Source organism: Bufo gargarizans, chromosome 2, assembly GCF_014858855.1.
Source record: "Bufo gargarizans isolate SCDJY-AF-19 chromosome 2, ASM1485885v1, whole genome shotgun sequence".
NCBI lineage: Eukaryota > Metazoa > Chordata > Amphibia > Anura > Bufonidae > Bufo > Bufo gargarizans.
Genome location: NC_058081.1, coordinates 4,962,463 through 4,981,386, shown reverse-complemented (window position 1 = coordinate 4,981,386; position 18,924 = coordinate 4,962,463). Strand labels below are relative to the sequence as shown.

The window sequence follows — 18,924 nt, the reverse complement described above, 5'->3', positions numbered from 1 at the left end:
ATCTCCACCCCAGTCTCTACCAGGTTTTCCTCCAGGATTACCCTGTATTTAGCTCCATCCATCTTCCCATCAACTCTGACCGGCTTCCCTGTCCCTGCTGAAGAAAAGCCCCCCCCACAGAAAGATGCTTCCACCACCATGTTTCACAGTGCAGATGATGTGTTCAGGGTTATGTACAGAGTGAGTTTTCCACCACACAAAGCTCTTTGCATTTAGGCCAAAAAGTTCAACTTTGATCTAATCTGAGCAGAGCACCTACTTCCACTGTTTGCTGTGTCTCCTACATGGCTTGTGGAAAACGTCAAACAGGACATGTTATGACTTGCTTTCTAAAATGGTTTTCTTCTTGCCAGATTTGTGAGTACATGACTAGTGTTGATCGCGAATATTCTAATCGCAAATTTTTATCGCGAATATAGGCATTTAGAGTATTTGCAAATATCTAGAATATAGTGCTATATCTTCGTAATCGCGAATATTCTAGATTTTTTTTTCATCAGTACCCATGATCCCTCACTGCTTCTTGCTTGTGGGCCAATGAGAAGGCTGCAATATCTTTGACTTTAGGAGTAGTGATCATCGCAAATTTTCGTATAGTGAGTTTTTCGATTGCCGATTTTTGCAATCAAGAAAATAATGACTGGAGATCACGAATTCTTAAATTCGTGAATATATGACGAATATTCGCCCAAATATTCACTAAATATCACAAATTTGATTATTTCCGCTGCCGGTCAACACTTTTCATGACTAATAGTTGTCCTGTGAACAGATTCCCTCATCAGAGCTATGGATCTCTGCAGCTCCCCCAGAGTGATTATCGGCCTCTTGGCTGCTTCTCTAATTAGTTATCTCCTTGCCTGGGCTGTTTAGGTGGATGGCCATGTCTTGGTAGGTTTGCAGTTATGCCATTCTCCTTCCATTTTTGGATGATGCAATGAACAGTGCTTCGTGAGATGTTCAGAGCTTGGGATATTTTTTATAACCCTGCTTTACACTTCCCCACAACTTTATCCTAGACCTGTCTGGTGTATTCCTTGGTTTTCATGATGCTGTTTGATCACTAATGTTCTCACAAACATTTGAGGCCTTCACAGAACAGCTGTAGTTATACTGAGAATAAATTACAAACAGGTGGACTTTATTGATGAATTAGGTGACTTCTGGAGGTAATTAGCCAGACTGCACTTTAGGGGTATCAGAGTGCAGGGGGCTAAATGGAAATGCATGTCACACTTTCTGATTTTTATTTATTCAAAGTTTTAAAAACCATGAACCACTTTCTTTTCACTTCACACATACTTGCTACCTTGTGCTGGTCTATCTAATTCCAATAAGATACATTTAAGTTTGTGGGTGTAACGTGAACAAATGTAGAAAAGCTCAGGGGGTATGAATACTTTTTAAGGCACTGTATAAACCTATTAAACTGAAGCAGGGTGCATTTACTTTTTCCCATGATTTTCTATCTACAGTATCTAGAAACATTTTCATTTGTCACTTTTAGATTCATAAAATTAAAACTATGAAAGAAAATGTAAAAAATATGAGAGTTCCCACCAGAGACCATTAGTGAAATCTCCCCGGCTTTCCTACGCCAGTGTTTTGTAGCTTTTCATCTATAAAAAGGGATCCCGGTAATAATCTTACGCTTGTCTGTTTATCAAATAAGAAGAAATTGTTTTGCTCTGTTACACACAAAATCCTCAGGATCCTCGTTCTGCTCTTCTCTCAACATTGCAATGTGAATTCTGTTTCCAGATGTTTATAGGAGTAGGTATATCTATGGGTTTATGCTCAGGCTTATATCAATATGTTTATGCTCAGCTTTATATCTATGGGTTTATGCTCAGGTTTATATCTATGGGTTTATGCTCAGGTTAATATCTATGGGTTTATGCTCAGGTTTATATCTATGGGTTTATGCTCAGGTTTATATCTATGAGTTTATGCTCAGGTTTATATCTATGGGTTTATGCTCAGGTTTATATCTATGGGTTTATGCTCAGGTTTATATCTATGGGTTTATGCTCAGGCTTATATTTATGGGTTTATGTTCAGGTTTATATCTATGGGTTTATGCTCAGGTTTATATCTATGGGTTTATGTTCAGGTTTATATCTATGGGTTTATGCTCAGGTTTATATCTATGAGTTTATGCTCAGGTTTATATCTATGGGTTTATGCTCAGGTTTATATCTATGGGTTTATGCTCAGGTTTATATCTATAGGTTTATGCTCAGGCTTATATCTATGGGTTTATGCTCAGGCTTATATCTATAGGTTTATGCTCAGGTTTATATCTATGGGTTTATGCTCAGGCTTATATCTATAGGTTTATGCTCAGGTTTATATCTATGGGTTTATGCTCAGGTTTATATCTATAGGTTTATGTTCAGGTTTATATCTATGGGTTTATGCTCCGGTTTATATCTATGGGTTTATGCTCCGGTTTATATCTATGGGTTTATGCTCAGGTTTATATCTATAGGTTTATGCTCAGGATTATATCTATAGGTTTATGCTCAGGCTTATATCTATAGGTTTATGCTCAGGCTTATATCTATAGGTTTATGTTCAGGTTTATATCTATAGGTTTATGCTCAGGTTTATATCTATAGGTTTATGCTCAGGCTTATATCTATAGGTTTATGCTCAGGCTTATATCTATGGGTTTATGCTCAGGCTTATATCTATAGGTTTATGCTTAGGTTTATATTTATGGGTTTATTCTCAGGTTTATATCTATAGGTTTATGCTCAGGTTTATATCTATAGGTTTATGTTCAGGTTTATATCTATAGGTTTATGCTCAGGTTTATATCTATAGGTTTATGCTCAGGTTTATATCTATGGGTTTATGTTCAGGTTTATATCTATGGGTTTATGCTCAGGTTTATATCTATGGGTTTATGCTCAGGTTTATATCTATGGGTTTATGTTCAGGTTTATATCTATGGGTTTATGCTCAGGTTTATGAATAGAGATGAGCGAATTGAAGTTGACGAAGTGGAATTCGATCTGAATTTCAGGAAAAATTTGATTCGCACCAAAGCCAAATTTCCTCACGCTTTGTGGAAACGAATCACATTTTTTTCCTAAAATGGCTGCTGCACATGTTAGGACTTAAATGCAGCCAATTTTATTACACCTTGCTGCACTTATTGGGGATCTAAATTAGTGTTATACTGCTGCTTTTAGGTTGTTTGCACTATATGATACATACATAATTCCAGCAATCCTTGCTTGTGATTGGGGTGCAAGTTCTATGTGATACAGCCATTTACGGGGTGCATTAATAGGAAAGATACACATGTCCTTTTAGCCGTTCTACGTTGATTTTATATTGTTTTAAATTTTTTGGGGGGTGTATTAATAGGAAAAAAATGGAAAAAATATATGTGTTAATTGCCGTTCAGAGGTGAAGTTACATTGTACACTGCAGTCATTTAAGCTGTGCATTAAAAGGAAATATACGTACGTCCAATTAGCCATTCTGCGGTGAATTGTGATTGTTATATTTCTTTTTTTGGGGTGTATTAATAGGAAAAAAATATGTCTTAATTGCCGTTCTACAGTGAAGTTACATTGTGCTACAGCCATTTATGGGGTGTATTGAAGTGAAATAAACCTTCTTCCTATTATCCTTTCTGCGGTGAATTGTTATTGTTATAAAAAAAAAAAATCTGGGGGGGTTTAATTTATGTCTTGATTGACGTTCATATTTCTTTTTTTGGGGTGTTTTTCTAGGAAAAAGAATATGTCTTAATTTCCGTTCTGCAGTGAAGTTACTTTGTACTACAGCCATTTACGTGGAGTATTAAAAGGAAATATACGTACGTCCCACTAGCCGTTCTGCAGAGAATTGTGATTGTTATCTTAATTTTTTTGTATTGTTAGGAAAAAAAAATGTCTTAATTGCCGTTCTGCGGTGAAGTTACATTGTACTACAGCCTTTTTTTGCGGGTATTATTTTAATTTTAATTTAATTATTTTATTAAACAGTATGTCAGACGGACAGGTGACAGTCCCTTCAAAGGGAAAAGGCAGTGGCCAAAATGTTTCTGTCGCAGGCAGCAGAAGAAGGGGGGTGGAAGCAGGAGTCTCAGGGAGAGGCCTGAGCTCCCGGTGTCATCTAACGGTCGTGTCTTGACCAGCAACCCAGTGGTGCTTGAATGGTTGATTCGGTATTCGACTTAGTCGCAAGTGACATCAGACACCCCAGCCAAGAGTCGGTGGATTCCTCTGACACAAAGCTTAATTGGTATGACCCGGGAGCAGGCTCTGTGCACCCAACTGTCCTCAACCTGCTTCTGTCATTTTCTGTCACTTCAGCGCAATAAGTATTATATGCCGTAGGCTCGGCTCCACTTTTCAGAAAGGACGAGCTACTGGAGGACAGTCAGCAGCTATTGCCCAGCCAAGATCTGGAGGAGACATTCACTGCTTCCTCTGGTAGACGGGCAAGTAGTGATGATAAGAGTCGTGTGTGAGCAGGTGTTGCAAGCAGTCAGGCTCCTGGCCCTGAGAACGTTGAGGGGAAAATCAGTGACGTGGAGACAGTAGCGGATGATGATGATGTAGCCGATTGCACTTGGGAGCCGGGTGAAGAAGGGGCTTCATCATCATCATTAGGAGAAGAGGGTGGCAGTTTGCGGGTGAGGCAGCGGCTGAGCCAGCAGAATGGTAGCGTGGCCGTGAGTCAGCATGGTGGCAGTAGTGGGAGGTCGGGAGCCAAACATACCTGGGGTAAACCACCCGCTTTACAGGAGCCTACCGGCCCAGAAAGTAGCGGCGCAGGGGTTCATGGAGGCAGCGGTTGCAGGCAGTCAGCGTGGAGTGTTGGGTGGAAAATGCCATAATCGGCAGTGTGGCAATTTTTTGATCACCGGAGAAGGTGAAAATGGCCATTTGCCGAATTTGTGGGCAGAAGGTGAAGCGTGGCCAGGGTGCAAATGTTGGCACCAGGGCCCTGCATGAACACATGCAGCGTCACCATAAAGTGGCCTGGGAGAACCATGGCTCCGTTATGGTGGCCCAGCCTGCCACAGTAACAGCTGCATCACCCAGTAGCACACACCCAATTTCATGCAGTCAAGGCTCCACCTCCTCAGCCGAAGGGAGATGTCTGTCTTTCTCTTCATCTCCTGGTCCTGATGCTCCTGTTCCTCCTACTTCTTGTCAGTCATTCCGTCAGCATTCGATTGCCAAGAGATAACAGTATTCCTCCACTCATCCAACGGTGCAGAAGCTGAACGTGCTCCTGGCCAAGTTGCTGGTGCTACAGTCCCTCCCTTTCCAAGTGGTGGACTCTGCACCTTTCAGAGAACTGATGGCTTGTGCTCAGCCGAGGTGGAGAGTCCCAAGCCATCAAAGGCAGTACCAGCCCTGCACACATATGTAGTACAGAAGATGGGCCAGTCCTTGAGCCTGTCGGTGTCTGTCAAAGTGCATGGCAGCGCCGACATGTGTGTGGCCGAATATATGTCCTTTACGCCCCACTGCTGGGTAAATGTGGTTACTGCCCATCCACACCAGCAACTTGGCCAGGTGACGCTGCTTCCGCCTCAACATTTTCACGCCATTGGTCCTGCGACCATGTCGACCTCTGACTCTTCGTCCTCCATGATGTCCTCAGCCTCCAGTTTAGGGACAATTCACAGTGCTTCTCCAGCATACCACATGTGCAGTGCACGGTGGTGTCATGGTGTTCTGCACCTAGTTTTCCTGGGTGAACGGATTCACACAGGGGAGGAACTGCTCCGTGTCCTTCATCAAGAAATCAAATTCGGGCTTTCTTTTCGACAACTCAACATTGGAACCATGGTGACCGACAACAGGAAGAACATGGTGTTGTTGCTGCACCAAGGAGGGCTGAGCCATGCTGCCCAAACCCCTCATGATGAATCAGGCATGGATCAGCCAGGATTTCCACCCACCAATGCCTGATGCATCAGACTAGATCTTCTACGGTGCCACACCAACACCAGAAAATAGACCGTTTTTTTCTGGCTACCTGCCTCAGCTAATATTCTGATGCTGTCACCTGCCTGATTCCACACATCTGATGCCAAGTGCTCCTTCTTTCACCCACCATCTTTAGTGGGTACTGGTATTGACACCCACCTCCACACTATGTCACCTTACCACTCTATGGTCTCCTCATGCTGCTGCCATCTCCACACTCTGTCATTGTGCCACTCTGTGGCCTCCTGTAATGACCGGTGTCACGCACAGGGAGGAAAACAGGGAAGGCCCTGCCTAAGGGAGAGGGAAAGGTGGTGACCCCTAACTCACCTTGCGGCTGGCACCTGACTGCCCTGACGTCCCTAGACGGGTTCCTCACCCGTGCGGCGATCACGTGCCTAAACCCTGGCTTTCCCTGAAATGAGCCCTAGATAGTGAACGGGCCGGTGGGATCGCTAGTCCTCACCACTGCACTAAGAGGGAAACACCAGGGAGAGGACAGACAAACACAGACAAACACAAACACCCAGGTGGACGACAACAACTGTCCACAACGGTCCAACAGGGATCCGGAGGGTAGCGTTCTGAATCAACAGTCAGAGAACGCAGCAACACAGCTCCAGTGGGTCAGGATAGATGTCCAGGCAGGAAGCTCTATCTCTGGCAACCAGTTAAGTGTGAGAGAGGAATATAAGGAGGTTTGGGAGTGCTGGACAAGGAACAGCTGAGGAGAAGGAGCTACGGATCCCTGAGTGAGCCAAAAGGGTTTGCAAAGCAAACCCAGAAAGCTACCATAAGGAAAACAGCCCTATCTTAAATAGAGCGTGCAGCCAACCGCTGCGACTTCCTGACCCCGGGTATAACGGAGTCAGGCGTGGTTCTCGATACCCTCGTGACACCTCCTGATGCTGCTGCCACCTCCACATTGTCATTGTGCCACTTTATGGCCTCCTGATTCTGCTGCTACTTCCACACTCTGTCATTGTGCCACTCTGTGGCCCCCTGATGCTGACACCACCTCAAGACTGTGTCATTAGGCCAGTCTGTGGTCTCCTCATGGTGCTGCCACCTCCACACTATGTCACCTTGCCACTCTGTGGTCTCCTAATGCTGCTGCCACCTCCATACTATGTGTCATCTTGCCATTTTGTGGCCTCCTGATGCTGCCGCCACCTCCAGACTCTGTAATTGGGCCACTCTGTGGTCTCCTCATGCTGCTGCCACCTCCACACTATGTCACTGTGCCACGCTGTGGTTCCTGATGCTTCTGCCACCTCCATACTATGTCACCTTGCCACTTTGTGGTCTCCTGATGCTGCTGCCTCCTTCACACTGCCACCTTGCCACTCTGTGGGCTCCTGATGCTACCGCCACCTCCAGACTCTGTAATTTGGCCACTCTGTGGTCTTCTCATGCTACTGCCACCTCCACACTGTCACCTTGCCACTATGTGGTCTCCTGATGCTGCTGCAACCTCCACACTGTCACCTTGCCACTCTGTGGCCTCCTGATGATGCTGACACCTCCACACTGTCATTGTACCACTTTGTGGCCTTGTGATACTGCTGCTGCCACCTCCACACTGTCATTGTGCCACTCTGTGGCCTTCTCATGCTGCTTCCAGCTCACCACTGTGTCATAGGGCCACTTGGTGGACTTCTCATGCTGTTCCCACCCTCCCCACTTTATGACTGGGCCACTATTTTGCCTTTCGGCCTGGCTGACATCATCAATTATTTGACCCTTCTTCTGATCTGGAAGGAAAAGTGAGATGCACAATGGATCCTGTCTGTGTAGCACCTGTAAGGCCTGTATGGTCACATCAGAATTGGCTTGTGATTTGGTAGCCAAAAGCAGGAGTGGGTACAAAACACAGACGACATGCAAATATTCCATTCACATGTTTTGGATCCACTCCTGTTTTTTGTTTTGCATTAGCAATACTGATGGATTACTGACCAAATGCTGACCGAGTGAAGGTGTATGCTCCACAGACAGGATCCGTTTTCTGGGGTTTATTACTCTGATGGATCAGAGGAAGGACAAAATAATCAGTGACGTCACCACAAACTTACTGCTGACACCCTCTCCGTTCTGTCAGGGGGCTCTACTTGTATAAGCGTTTAATAGAACAGGTTCTGTAGACATCTATGTGGAATCAGCTGACAATGGTGTAAAAGAAGTGCGCTTATTCTTGGCGCTAACAACGAGTTCATACTTGAGTTATTTAGTCAGTTTTGGAACCTGTGACTGCCCAAATAAGTTAAGTGTGCAGTGATTCTAAGAGCGACGCCTGTCATCTGCATGTCATACTGACTCACAGTATTATTTCACTACCAAGCATACTCCCTATGTGTGTTACTGCAAACACAGTGTTCTACACCACTATAAAGGCTCTCTGCAGCCAGGAAATAGATGGTTTTTGAAAAAATTCGCTCATCTCTAATTATGATTATTAGTATTATCAATTGTAAATTCGATGTCAACCAGTGGCAGGTCATGCGTGACACCTGCCATTTGCTCAGGCCCTTTGAGGAGGCCATGTTATTTGTCAGTCGCCAGGACTTCGGGATGAACAACTTTATGGGTTTATGGTCAGGTTTCTATCTATAGGTTTATGCTCAGCTTTATATCAATGGGTTTAGCAGAGTGATGCACACTTATCTGCACTCTGGGTTTAGAATTTATTTTAATCAACATTCAGAAAATACTTTGTCCTCTGTCAAAAATCTTTCGTATTTTCTCATGAAAAAAAAGTAAATAGATTAAGCTGAGCTGTGAGCCACAAATGTGCCACTGTCTTTGCCTCTTCATCATATGAGCCATGGCTGATTTGCAAATCATTTGCCACATAATTCACTATTGAAAAATGATGGATTTGTCATTTTTTTTTGAAGATTTTTTAGAATGAATTCTACAACCAGAAAGCAGATAGTATTTTACTCCATCTCATATTTCAAAGGAAAGAACGTATAAAGGATTTATTACATTTTGTGATAGTTTATGTTTTAGGTTATTATGATGATTATTATTATTATTAATCATTTGTAAGTTCCATTACTGTATAATAATTTATTGATTTTACATTTTAGTGATTGATATTTTCCAAGTACAAAATACATTTTAATTTATTATTTTACTCAAAGAGTGTTCAATACAATCCACGAAAATATTCACAGTAGGTTCTTGCAAATTCCACAGACTGTTTAGAAGAGTTTTAATTCAAATTTCACAAATTGTGAGCACAATTATCTCACAATGAAATACAGTAATAGATGCCAGGAATACCAAACCTTGCCATCATAAAGAATAATCATAAAGGAGAATCGTATAAATCTCTGACAAAAATCAATCACATTCTTTAATTTATTAATTCAAATAAAAAATAAAAAAAACTCATTGACTATGCATTTCAGCAATTCCAGCATGGTGACTGAGATTCTGCTTTTGGGATTTCAGAATTTACAGAGTTTTAGGATTTGTTTCTTTCTCCTACTTCTGATCATCTTTCTTGTGACGGTATGTGGAAACCTCCTCATAATTCTGGTGGTGTCCTCCAGCAGATCTCTCCACTCTCCCATGTACTTCTTCCTCACACAGCTCTCCTTCTCAGATATCATGCTTTCCTCAACCATTGTACCCAACATGCTCCACATTGTCTTGCATGAAGGCACTTCTATGTCATTTATAGGATGTTTGACTCAATTTTATTTATTTTTAACCTCAGAATCATTGGAATGTCTTCTCCTGACAGCGATGTCCTATGACCGGTATCAGGCTATCTGTAACCCTCTACATTACAATATGGTCATGAACCTCACATTTTGTGTAAGAGCAGTTCTCTTGTGTTGGGTGATGATGCTTATAGTTACACTGACTCTTTCACTAACAGTGAGTCGATTGCAGTTCTGTGGACCAAATGTCATTGACCATTTCTTCTGTGATTTTGACCCATTACTTGAACTTTCCTGCTCAGACACTTTTTTTCTTAAACTAGAAGACATGATATTGGCTGTACCATTTGTGGTTTGTCCATTTATTGTTATTTTGGTCTCATATGTGTATATTATTATTACCATATTGAAGATCCCATCTGTGACCGGGAGGCAGAAGACCTTCTCCACCTGCAGCTCTCACCTGGCTGTAGTGTCTTTATATTATGGGTCCATTATAATTATGTATTTATTTCCAAATAAGGGAGATGTAAAGAAAATCCTCTCCCTGCTCTACACTGTAGTGACTCCGCTCCTCAATCCTATCATCTACAGTCTGAGTAATAGAGACATTAGACAGTCCTCTAAGAAGCTCAAGAGTAAAATGTGTCTGTCTTTTAAATGAAAAAGTAAAGAAACAGAGAGGCCGGATTTGGCGACCAGACCTATTTACTCCCAGAATTAATTAGCATATGTACTGATCACCTAGGGGACAGAGGGGTAAAACTTAGCATTTAATAACGATAGTTTCTAAAATAAATGGACACTAGAGGATGAGCCTCTATAACATACAACATGAAAGACAGCCCTAAAGGCGTAGACTGTACATATATACACAGTGTGGCAAAGATGGTATAAAGAAAACAGGAACGTTCTCACCCAATTGTAGAACAGGGGTTCTCTCAGAGGTGGTTGACGATGGAGACGGACCTGTGGTAGTTGGTAGCCAAACTGGAAGGAGATAGGCGTGTGTGCCCTTTTCACGTAGATGGGTGACAGGGTAATTAACCCTAGACAGCCCTAAGAAAAGGGGCAGGGGCTAGTACGCCCGACCTATCTACATAAGGAGCTTGCCCTGCAAGGAGCGTCCCCATCCGGATACCTGACCCTGTGGGGGCAGAATCCCTAGTAGACCCTAAAAAAGTTGCTCCCTACGGGTCACGTTTCAATTTGTGAAAGAAAATCATCAGGGGAGATAAATGGTGGTCACAGGACTATGGATGGGGCCTGTGCGACCAAAAAAGGGGAAGATGGTAAATGAAGGGATTGTGTGGGTCAAATGTCAAAAATTCAATAAGACTATGTGTGTAGCCAGTCAGGCTGGATCACACAGGACATGACCGCATCAGCAATTTCTATCATAAAATATATAGGTGCACCAGTGGGTGCCGTCTATAGTGGACAGAAAAAGAGCCTCAGGATAATCAATCCAAGGGGGTGAACGCCTATCTCCTTCCAGTTTGGCTACCAACTACCACAGGTCCATCTCCATCGTCAACCACCTCTGAGAGAACCCCTGGTCTACAATTGGGTGAGAATGTTCCTGTTTTCTTTATACCATCTTTGCCACACTGTGTATATATGTACAGTCTACGCCTTTAGGGCTGTCTTTTATGTTGTATGCTATAGAGGCTCATCCTCTAGTGTCCATTTATTTTAGAAACTATCGTTATTAAATGCTAAGTTTTACCCCTCTGTCCCCTAGGTGATCAGTACATATGTCTTTTAAATGAGATGATGAATTAGTCTTACTACTTTTAGGTCAGATTTACGTTTTCCAGCCAGATACATTTTTTTTCTAATACCTTGATTTTACCCAAAACATTGTGTGGCCATTGGGCACTTTAGGTGGACAGAGTTTTGGCCACATGCATTGGCTGGATTGCATAAACTATCAAATGCAACTAACATTCTAATAAGTAAGGTGGGTACAAATATACAGACACTTCTTAAATAATTACCAGAACTTTTAGTCTATAGGGTGTTGGATATTAAACTAGTTTTGTATTTAAGTTGAGTCCCACTTTTTAAATTCATATGTTGCTTTATAGGGTAAAAACCTTGGAGTGCTATTACTTCTCCAAAGAATAATTTTGTCTGCAATTCCTTGGCTGGATCATATAAGATGGTCTATACTGACAAGTGTAACAAAAAATTTAATAATCAGTGTGGATACTGTGGGTGTAGTATATATGTAGGTACTAGAGATGAGTAAAACCTTTGAAATTTGGTTCGGTACAGTTTGATTTGCCAAATATTTTAAAAAGTTTGGTTCGGACCCAAATCAATTCTATCTGAACTAAAATGGCTCCAATTGCCCTAGAATTTTGTATATCTTCAAGTCTCCTAGGACAAATGTTAGAAAAACATTATGTCAATTTTTAAAGAATATATGTTTTCCCCTCTCCCTTGCCTAAGCTCTGACAGCAATAGTGAATAATGTCTGAGTGACACTGACATACATAGCTGTGGATAAACACACATTTGGTGCTGTGGTTGTGGGTTCCTAGCCCGCAAAGATATTAACATAAAAACTTCTGCACTCCAATGAATATGGTCAGCATCATTCATGGTGTGGATACACATGTCTACCAGCTCAATACATCTCCATCCCTTTCTTCCTACATGTCTCTCTGGCAACTTGTGTTTGAAAAAGGTCTATGTTGACCGAAACGTCACACTATCACCTTTGAGTTGCCTTGCATAAGAAAAACTAAAATAAAGACACATTGATTTCACCTTATTCATTGGAGTTCTGAAGTTTTTATGTTGATATAAATACACACAGTGTTATGGGATTAAAAAAATAAATAAAAATGTGGCTTGTTGAGAAGCGTCCCTAAATGATGCCTTGATAGAGTCAGAATGCTGCCGGTACGACACACTCAAGTGTTAATTGTCCAAGGAAAATGTGGCTAGTTGTGAATTAAATTCTTCCTTTTAATTGGGAGCAGCAGCAGTGCAGTGTGGTGGTGGAAAGGGAAGGGTAATAAGAGGCATGTGGCCACAATAGTAGCGGCAGTAGAAGAAGCATAGCATGGAACATACAAACCGGATTCCCAAAAAGTTGGGACACTATACAAATCGTGAATAAAAACTGAATGCAATGATGTGGAGGTGCCAACTTCTAATATTTTATTCAAAATAGAACATAAATCACGGAACAAAAGTTTAAACTGAGAAAATGTACCATTTTAAGGGAAAAATATGTTGAATCAGAATTTCATGGTGTCAACAAATCCCCAAAAAGTTAGGACAAGGCCATTTTCACCACTGTTCTTCTTACAACACTCAACAGACGTCTGGGGACCAAGGAGACCAGTTTCTCAAGTTGAGAAATAGGAATGCTCTCCCATTCTTGTCTAATACAGGCTTCTAACTGTTCAATTGTCTTGGGCCTTCTTTGTTGCACCTTCCTCTTTATGATGCGCCAAATGTTCTCTATAGGTGAAAGATCTGGGCTGCAGACTGGCCATTTCAGTACCCGGATCCTTCTCCTACCTGTGCAGGAGAAGGATCCGGGTACTGAAATGGCCAGTGATGTTGTGATTGATGCAGAATGTGGTCTGGCATTATCTTGTTGAAAAATGCAGGGTCTTCCCTGAAAGAGATGACGTCTGGGTGGGAGCAGATGTTGTTATAGAACCTGAATATATTTTTCTGCATTGATGGTGCCTTTCCAGACATGCAAGCTGCCCATGCCACACGCACTCATGCAACCCCATACCATCAGAGAAGCAGGCTTCTGAACTGAGCGTTGATAACAACTTGGGTTGTCCTTGTCCTCTTTGGTCCGGATGACATGGCGTCCCAGATTTCCGAAAAGAACTTTGAATCGTGACTCGTCTGACCACAGAACAGTCTTCCATTTTGCCACACTCCATTGTAAATGATCCCTGGCCCAGTGAAAACGCCTGAGCTTGTGGCTCTTGCTTAGAAATGGCTTCTTCTTTGCACTGTAGAGTTTCAGCTGGCAACGGCGGATGGCACGGTGGATTGTGTTCACTGACAATGGTTTCTGGAAGTATTCCTGAGCCCATTCTGTGATTTCCTTTACAGTAGCATTCCTGTTTGTGGTGCAGTGTCGTTTAAGGACCCGGAGATCACGGGCATCCAGTATGGTTTTACGGCCTTGACCCTTACGCACAGAGATTGTTCCAGATTCTCTGAATCTTCGGATGATGTTATGCACAGTGGATGATGATAGATGCAAAGTCTTTGCAATTTTTCGCTGGGTAACACCTTTCTGATATTGCTCCACTATTTTTCTGCGCAACATTGTGGGAATTGGTGATCCTCTACCCATCTTGGCTTCTGAGAGACACGGCCGCTCTGAGAAGCTCTTTTTATACCCAGTCATGTTGCCAATTGACCTAATTAGTGTTAATTGGTCTTCCAGCTCTTCGTTATGCTAAAATTTACTTTTTCCAGCCTCTTATTGCTACTTGTCCCAACTTTTTGGGGATTTGTTGACACTGTGAAAATTTGAATCAACGTATTTTTCCTTTAAAATGATACATTTACTCGGATTAAACGTTTGATCTGTCATCTACGTTCTATTACAAATAAAATATTGACATTTGCCGTCTCCACATCATTGCATTCAGTTTTTATTCACAATTTGTTTAGTGTCCCAACTTTTTTGGAATCCGGTTTGTACAAGACAGTAGATCATCAGTGTCACCTGTCAAGACAGTCTGTCTATGGCTAGTAGTACTAATAGTAGTAGTGGAAGTAGTAGTAGTAATAGTACTTGCAGTAGTGGATGTGTAGCATTAATAGTGTTGGCAGTAGGGGACTAACAACAATGAGTAGATGTGGCAATGGTGGCGGCAGCAGCAGCATCATGGTACATGTTGGTAGGCAGACTGACAGCAGTAGTGGCCTGATGGTGGCAGTGACATGATTGCAGAAGCAGCAACCATACGGAACATGATTGCAGACAGGAAACATTATAGTAGGCAGGCAGGCAGACAGTAACAGTAGCAAGATGGCATACCGTGAACAAGGTCAGATCTATTCATTGGCTTCAGCCAAAGGAGTGTGAAAATCCTCCCAATTTTAGGCTTGGCTCATTCTGACAAAAATGATGTTTTGGACACTGGTGCAGCGCAAATTGTCTCAATAGGTTGTCACCACGCCTCCCGCGATGCTGAAATCCCTCTCTGAGATGACACTGAAGGATGAGCACAAAAGATGACAGCATAATGGGCCAGTTCAGGCCATTGTTGTAGTCTTCCTGCCCAGAAGTCTATGAGGTCATGGAATAGAGTATGCACCAGAGACAGGCCACAAGAATGTAGGTAAGTGTGAACCTGGGCATTGAGGCGGAGGTTCTCTGTCAGGCCTGGCACATGAAAAAAACTGTTCCATCACGTTGAGAAGAGTGAACTGTCTGCTGCAGCTGCGGCTTCCACTGCTTGTGGTGGAGGGAGGGGGTTGACTCTTCAGGGGGAAGAGAGGGTTCTACCTTTCAGATATGCTAGCGGTTGACGTTTGCTCACCGTGAACTGTGGCAAGCAGTATACAGAGCATTTCCTTGTTATAATGTCATTTGGCTTCCCTTTCAGAGGAAGTAAAACATTCCCCCATTTTGCTTTGATAGTGAGAGTATAAAAGCATGGCTATCCAGTAATTTGGAATTTATCATTTTTCTCCCATGTTACTCACCCCCTACCAGACCTCTATATTACAGTAAATAGAACCATGCTCACCAGTCTCCCAGGTCTTCTGCCTGCGGATAACATTTGAGACCGATGATATGTGATTGGGTAATTATACGTATTCCCGAAATCCAAAACCCTTGCCTCTGGCGAAGAGTACAATCTTATCACAGCTGTGATAAAATTACCTCCAAAGTCAAATTTGTAGAGGACCCTCTTGAGTAACCCCCAATTCATACTGTCAAACTCTTTCTAAGAATGAAGAGACATGTATACATCGGGGGCCTCCAAAAGCTCTGTAATCTTCAAAAGATCTATGATACATCTTGTGCCATCCTTGTGTTGTCTTCTGAGAGGAGAAGTTGAAGGTATTTATGTAGTCTAGTGGCCATGATAGGCTAGAAGTTAGCTGGCAAATCAGTTGGCTTCCCTGGATTTGGTATGGTATTTGCTGTAGTGGCAAGCATTCCATGTGGAATATTGCCAGTAGAGTTAAAATTATTAAACAGAAGAGTGAGGTATTGGGGCAGTGTTGGGTGAAATATTTTACAGTTTTTACCAACAAAACCATCGGGGCCAGGAGCTGTATGAGATTTAGTCAGTTTGATAGCAGATAAAATCTCTAATAATAATCTGAAATAGAGTTGAACATGGGACCAACACAGATGCCTTGAGCTGCCAGGCGTAGATGCAACAGGTCAGTCAGGTACAAATCTGCTGGCAGGTGGCCTAAAAACAGCAAGCTGACTAGATAAATATTGCCTCCATGTAGACCTTGTGAGTGCACCACAACAGGGGAACTGAAACATCAGGTGCATCATATAGTGAAAATAATTCCACAAGAATATGAGTAAGAGCATCCACCCATTATTTGTTCTTTAATAAAAAACGAATTACATCTCCAAGATGAAGGGCTGAGGTTTGGCATATTGTCTGACAATTTTACGCTAATTTGTGCATGGTCAGACCATGTGATATAACCAATCAATGAGTGGGTAACCTGGTGAATAAAATCAGGGAAGATAAGAAATTAGATAAAGGTGAGCCTGGGACAGGAAAGTGTAATTTCTCTCTCCAGCTTTATGATATCTCCAGATATCATGAAGTTGTGCTTCTTTTAGTATGGACTGGAGTCCAGAGGAAGTTCTCCAACAGTCAAGGTGAGCGTTAATGGGTACATTGAAATCACTTCCCAGAAATACAGAACCCTGAGCCCCTCTGGTCAATTTGCTGAAAAAAACATCTGAGATATCTGAGTTGGTTCATATTGGGAGCACAGACATTCGCTAAAGTATATTATAGATTATTAACTTTACAGATGAGAATAACGTAGTGACCAGCAGAATCTGTGAACAGCTGAGTCTAAGGCAACTTAGTTTTTAATTCCTATAAGCACACCAGCTTTTTTACTATCTTACGCCAATAAAAGAGATCCTTCAACTAGCAAAACATGGCATTTGGATTTATGGACATCTGTCCATAAGAAGGTCATTTATTATACTGAAATACATCTAAATTAGGCGTATTTCGGGAGCAGATCTATCTATCTGCAACTTTTTCCCACTCATGCCAGGTCTAAAATTGTGGATGTTTCAATTAGAGGAAATTGTGGAGTCCGCACACCTTATATATAATGATGGGTGCTCGCGGAGGACTTCAGTCGCAGAATAAGTAGATAATCCACGGCACACCAATGTCTTTTGTTTGCAAATTTATTCTGAGTACAAAAAATTCAAAAATTATCAAGAATTGTCAATATATGACTGATCGCGCCATAGTTATAATAGGAACAAGCATATAATGTAGGCCATAATGTATCCCAACGTTTCGGTCCTATCAAGACCTTTCTCAAGGGATCTGTGAAAAGGTATAAATATAAAAGTTCTGTTTTACTATCTTTTCAAGGCGGTGCACATTACATATCATTGACACATCATGAAGAAAAAGAAAAAGACAAAAGAAGAGGGGGAAAAAATATATATAAAAGTGAGTCTCAGATTAATAGCACTGATTTAGGGAAAGTAAAGGGTAGGTAAAGTAAGGGGGATGTACTGTCAGAACTATTGGGTATGAATAAAGTCCATAATTATAAGGCCTATATAAAAGAGTATGGACATGAGCCTAAGGGACAACCATTTTTGTCTTATATTAAGGCAAAGTGAATTCAGGATTTTTTTTTTTTTACTCTGAAATTGCTAACCTAAGGTTTACGATATATACCAAAGTGTTTACCTAGGTCTGTTTTGTGAGAAGAAGATGTCGCAAGGCCTAGATAAGACAATGTATTTGAGTTTTGATGATTTTAGTGAATAGAAAGACTCTAATCTTTCTTTGTGGTTTTTATATTAATCAATATAGGAGTAGATTGATTTTATATAATCAATTTTAATAGGTGTGCTGAATATATAGTATATATATAAGAGTATAGTCCTCATAGATATATTCAGTTTTAAGATTAGAAACGAGGTATAAACTCCTCTGTCATGTTTAGAATCTGTATCAGTGGAACACACAAATTAATTATTTCTTTCCTGGAATGGAAAAATGTGGACACAGGTGATCATGAACAAACCCTGTCTCCTCCAAGAACAATGAATTGAGATAGCCCTATTTATCTTGATTTAATCAAGTTTGGTCAAAAGACTTAAGGATACACAAGTTAGTTGACCAAGTATAAAACTCATTGTCTCTTCAAGATCTTCTCAAGGTTTTGTCTGAAACCTTAGATTACATTTTATTGCTATTATATGAATAAGAGAAATAAATGAATGCTTCGATTTTTGTATGGAATACTAGTGCCATCTAGTGTTAGGGTAACAAAGATCTAGGGTATATTTTTCCCTAGAGGAAGGTTCTATTAATTATAAAGTGAGGTCACTAGTTAATGATAAAACTTGGCCAAGCCCTTTCTAAGATAGGATAAAAAGATGGTATGGGCTGACAGAAGGGATCGATCTCTAGAGCTATCTGGCTCTCTCTCTCTCTGAACATCATCAAAAGATCAGATCCAACCCTGACCACCTTGCCAGTCATTGGAGGCAGCCATCTTAGAACCATTGAAACTGATTTCTGCTAGCTGACATTTTGGTATAGTATAACCTTACCTATATTTTATAGGATAATTAATTAATATAATACATATCTATATATTCAATTAACCATACTTGGTATATAGTATCTGTTTTGGAATAAGATTGGGGTATACCTGCAGCATCATCCTGAAAATTAATCCAATACAGGGAGATTAAAAATATACTAGTGAAAGCACAGTATTATCTCCAAGGAACTGAATTCAGTTCTAGACCAGTATGGTTGATAATATATATATATTTATATAGATAAAAGATAAACCAGATTTGGGTTTAATCGGACATTTGTCGGCTGAGAGAAATCAAGTATTAAATTGACTTTTAATATAAGTAAGGGGTATTATTATAAGAAGGCATAATTGTGTATATATATATATGTTCTCAATTATTTTTGTCTTTACCACTATTTTGCATATCATTGATTGAATTTTATTACCGCCAATTTTATTATATATATTATTTTGCACTATAAATTGTATTAATAAATTACATA

At 41.2% G+C, this 18,924-nt stretch overlaps 1 protein-coding gene across 1 annotated transcript; it reads left to right on the top strand.

Annotated features, from left to right (window-relative positions):
• The first annotated feature begins 9,371 nt into the window (after positions 1–9,371).
• On the top strand, positions 9,372–10,304 carry LOC122929209 (olfactory receptor 11L1-like). The gene has a single exon (XM_044282713.1). It carries the CDS (start codon positions 9,372–9,374, stop codon positions 10,302–10,304), a length of 933 nt encoding a protein of 310 aa, XP_044138648.1.
• Positions 10,305–18,924: the final 8,620 nt, after the last annotated feature.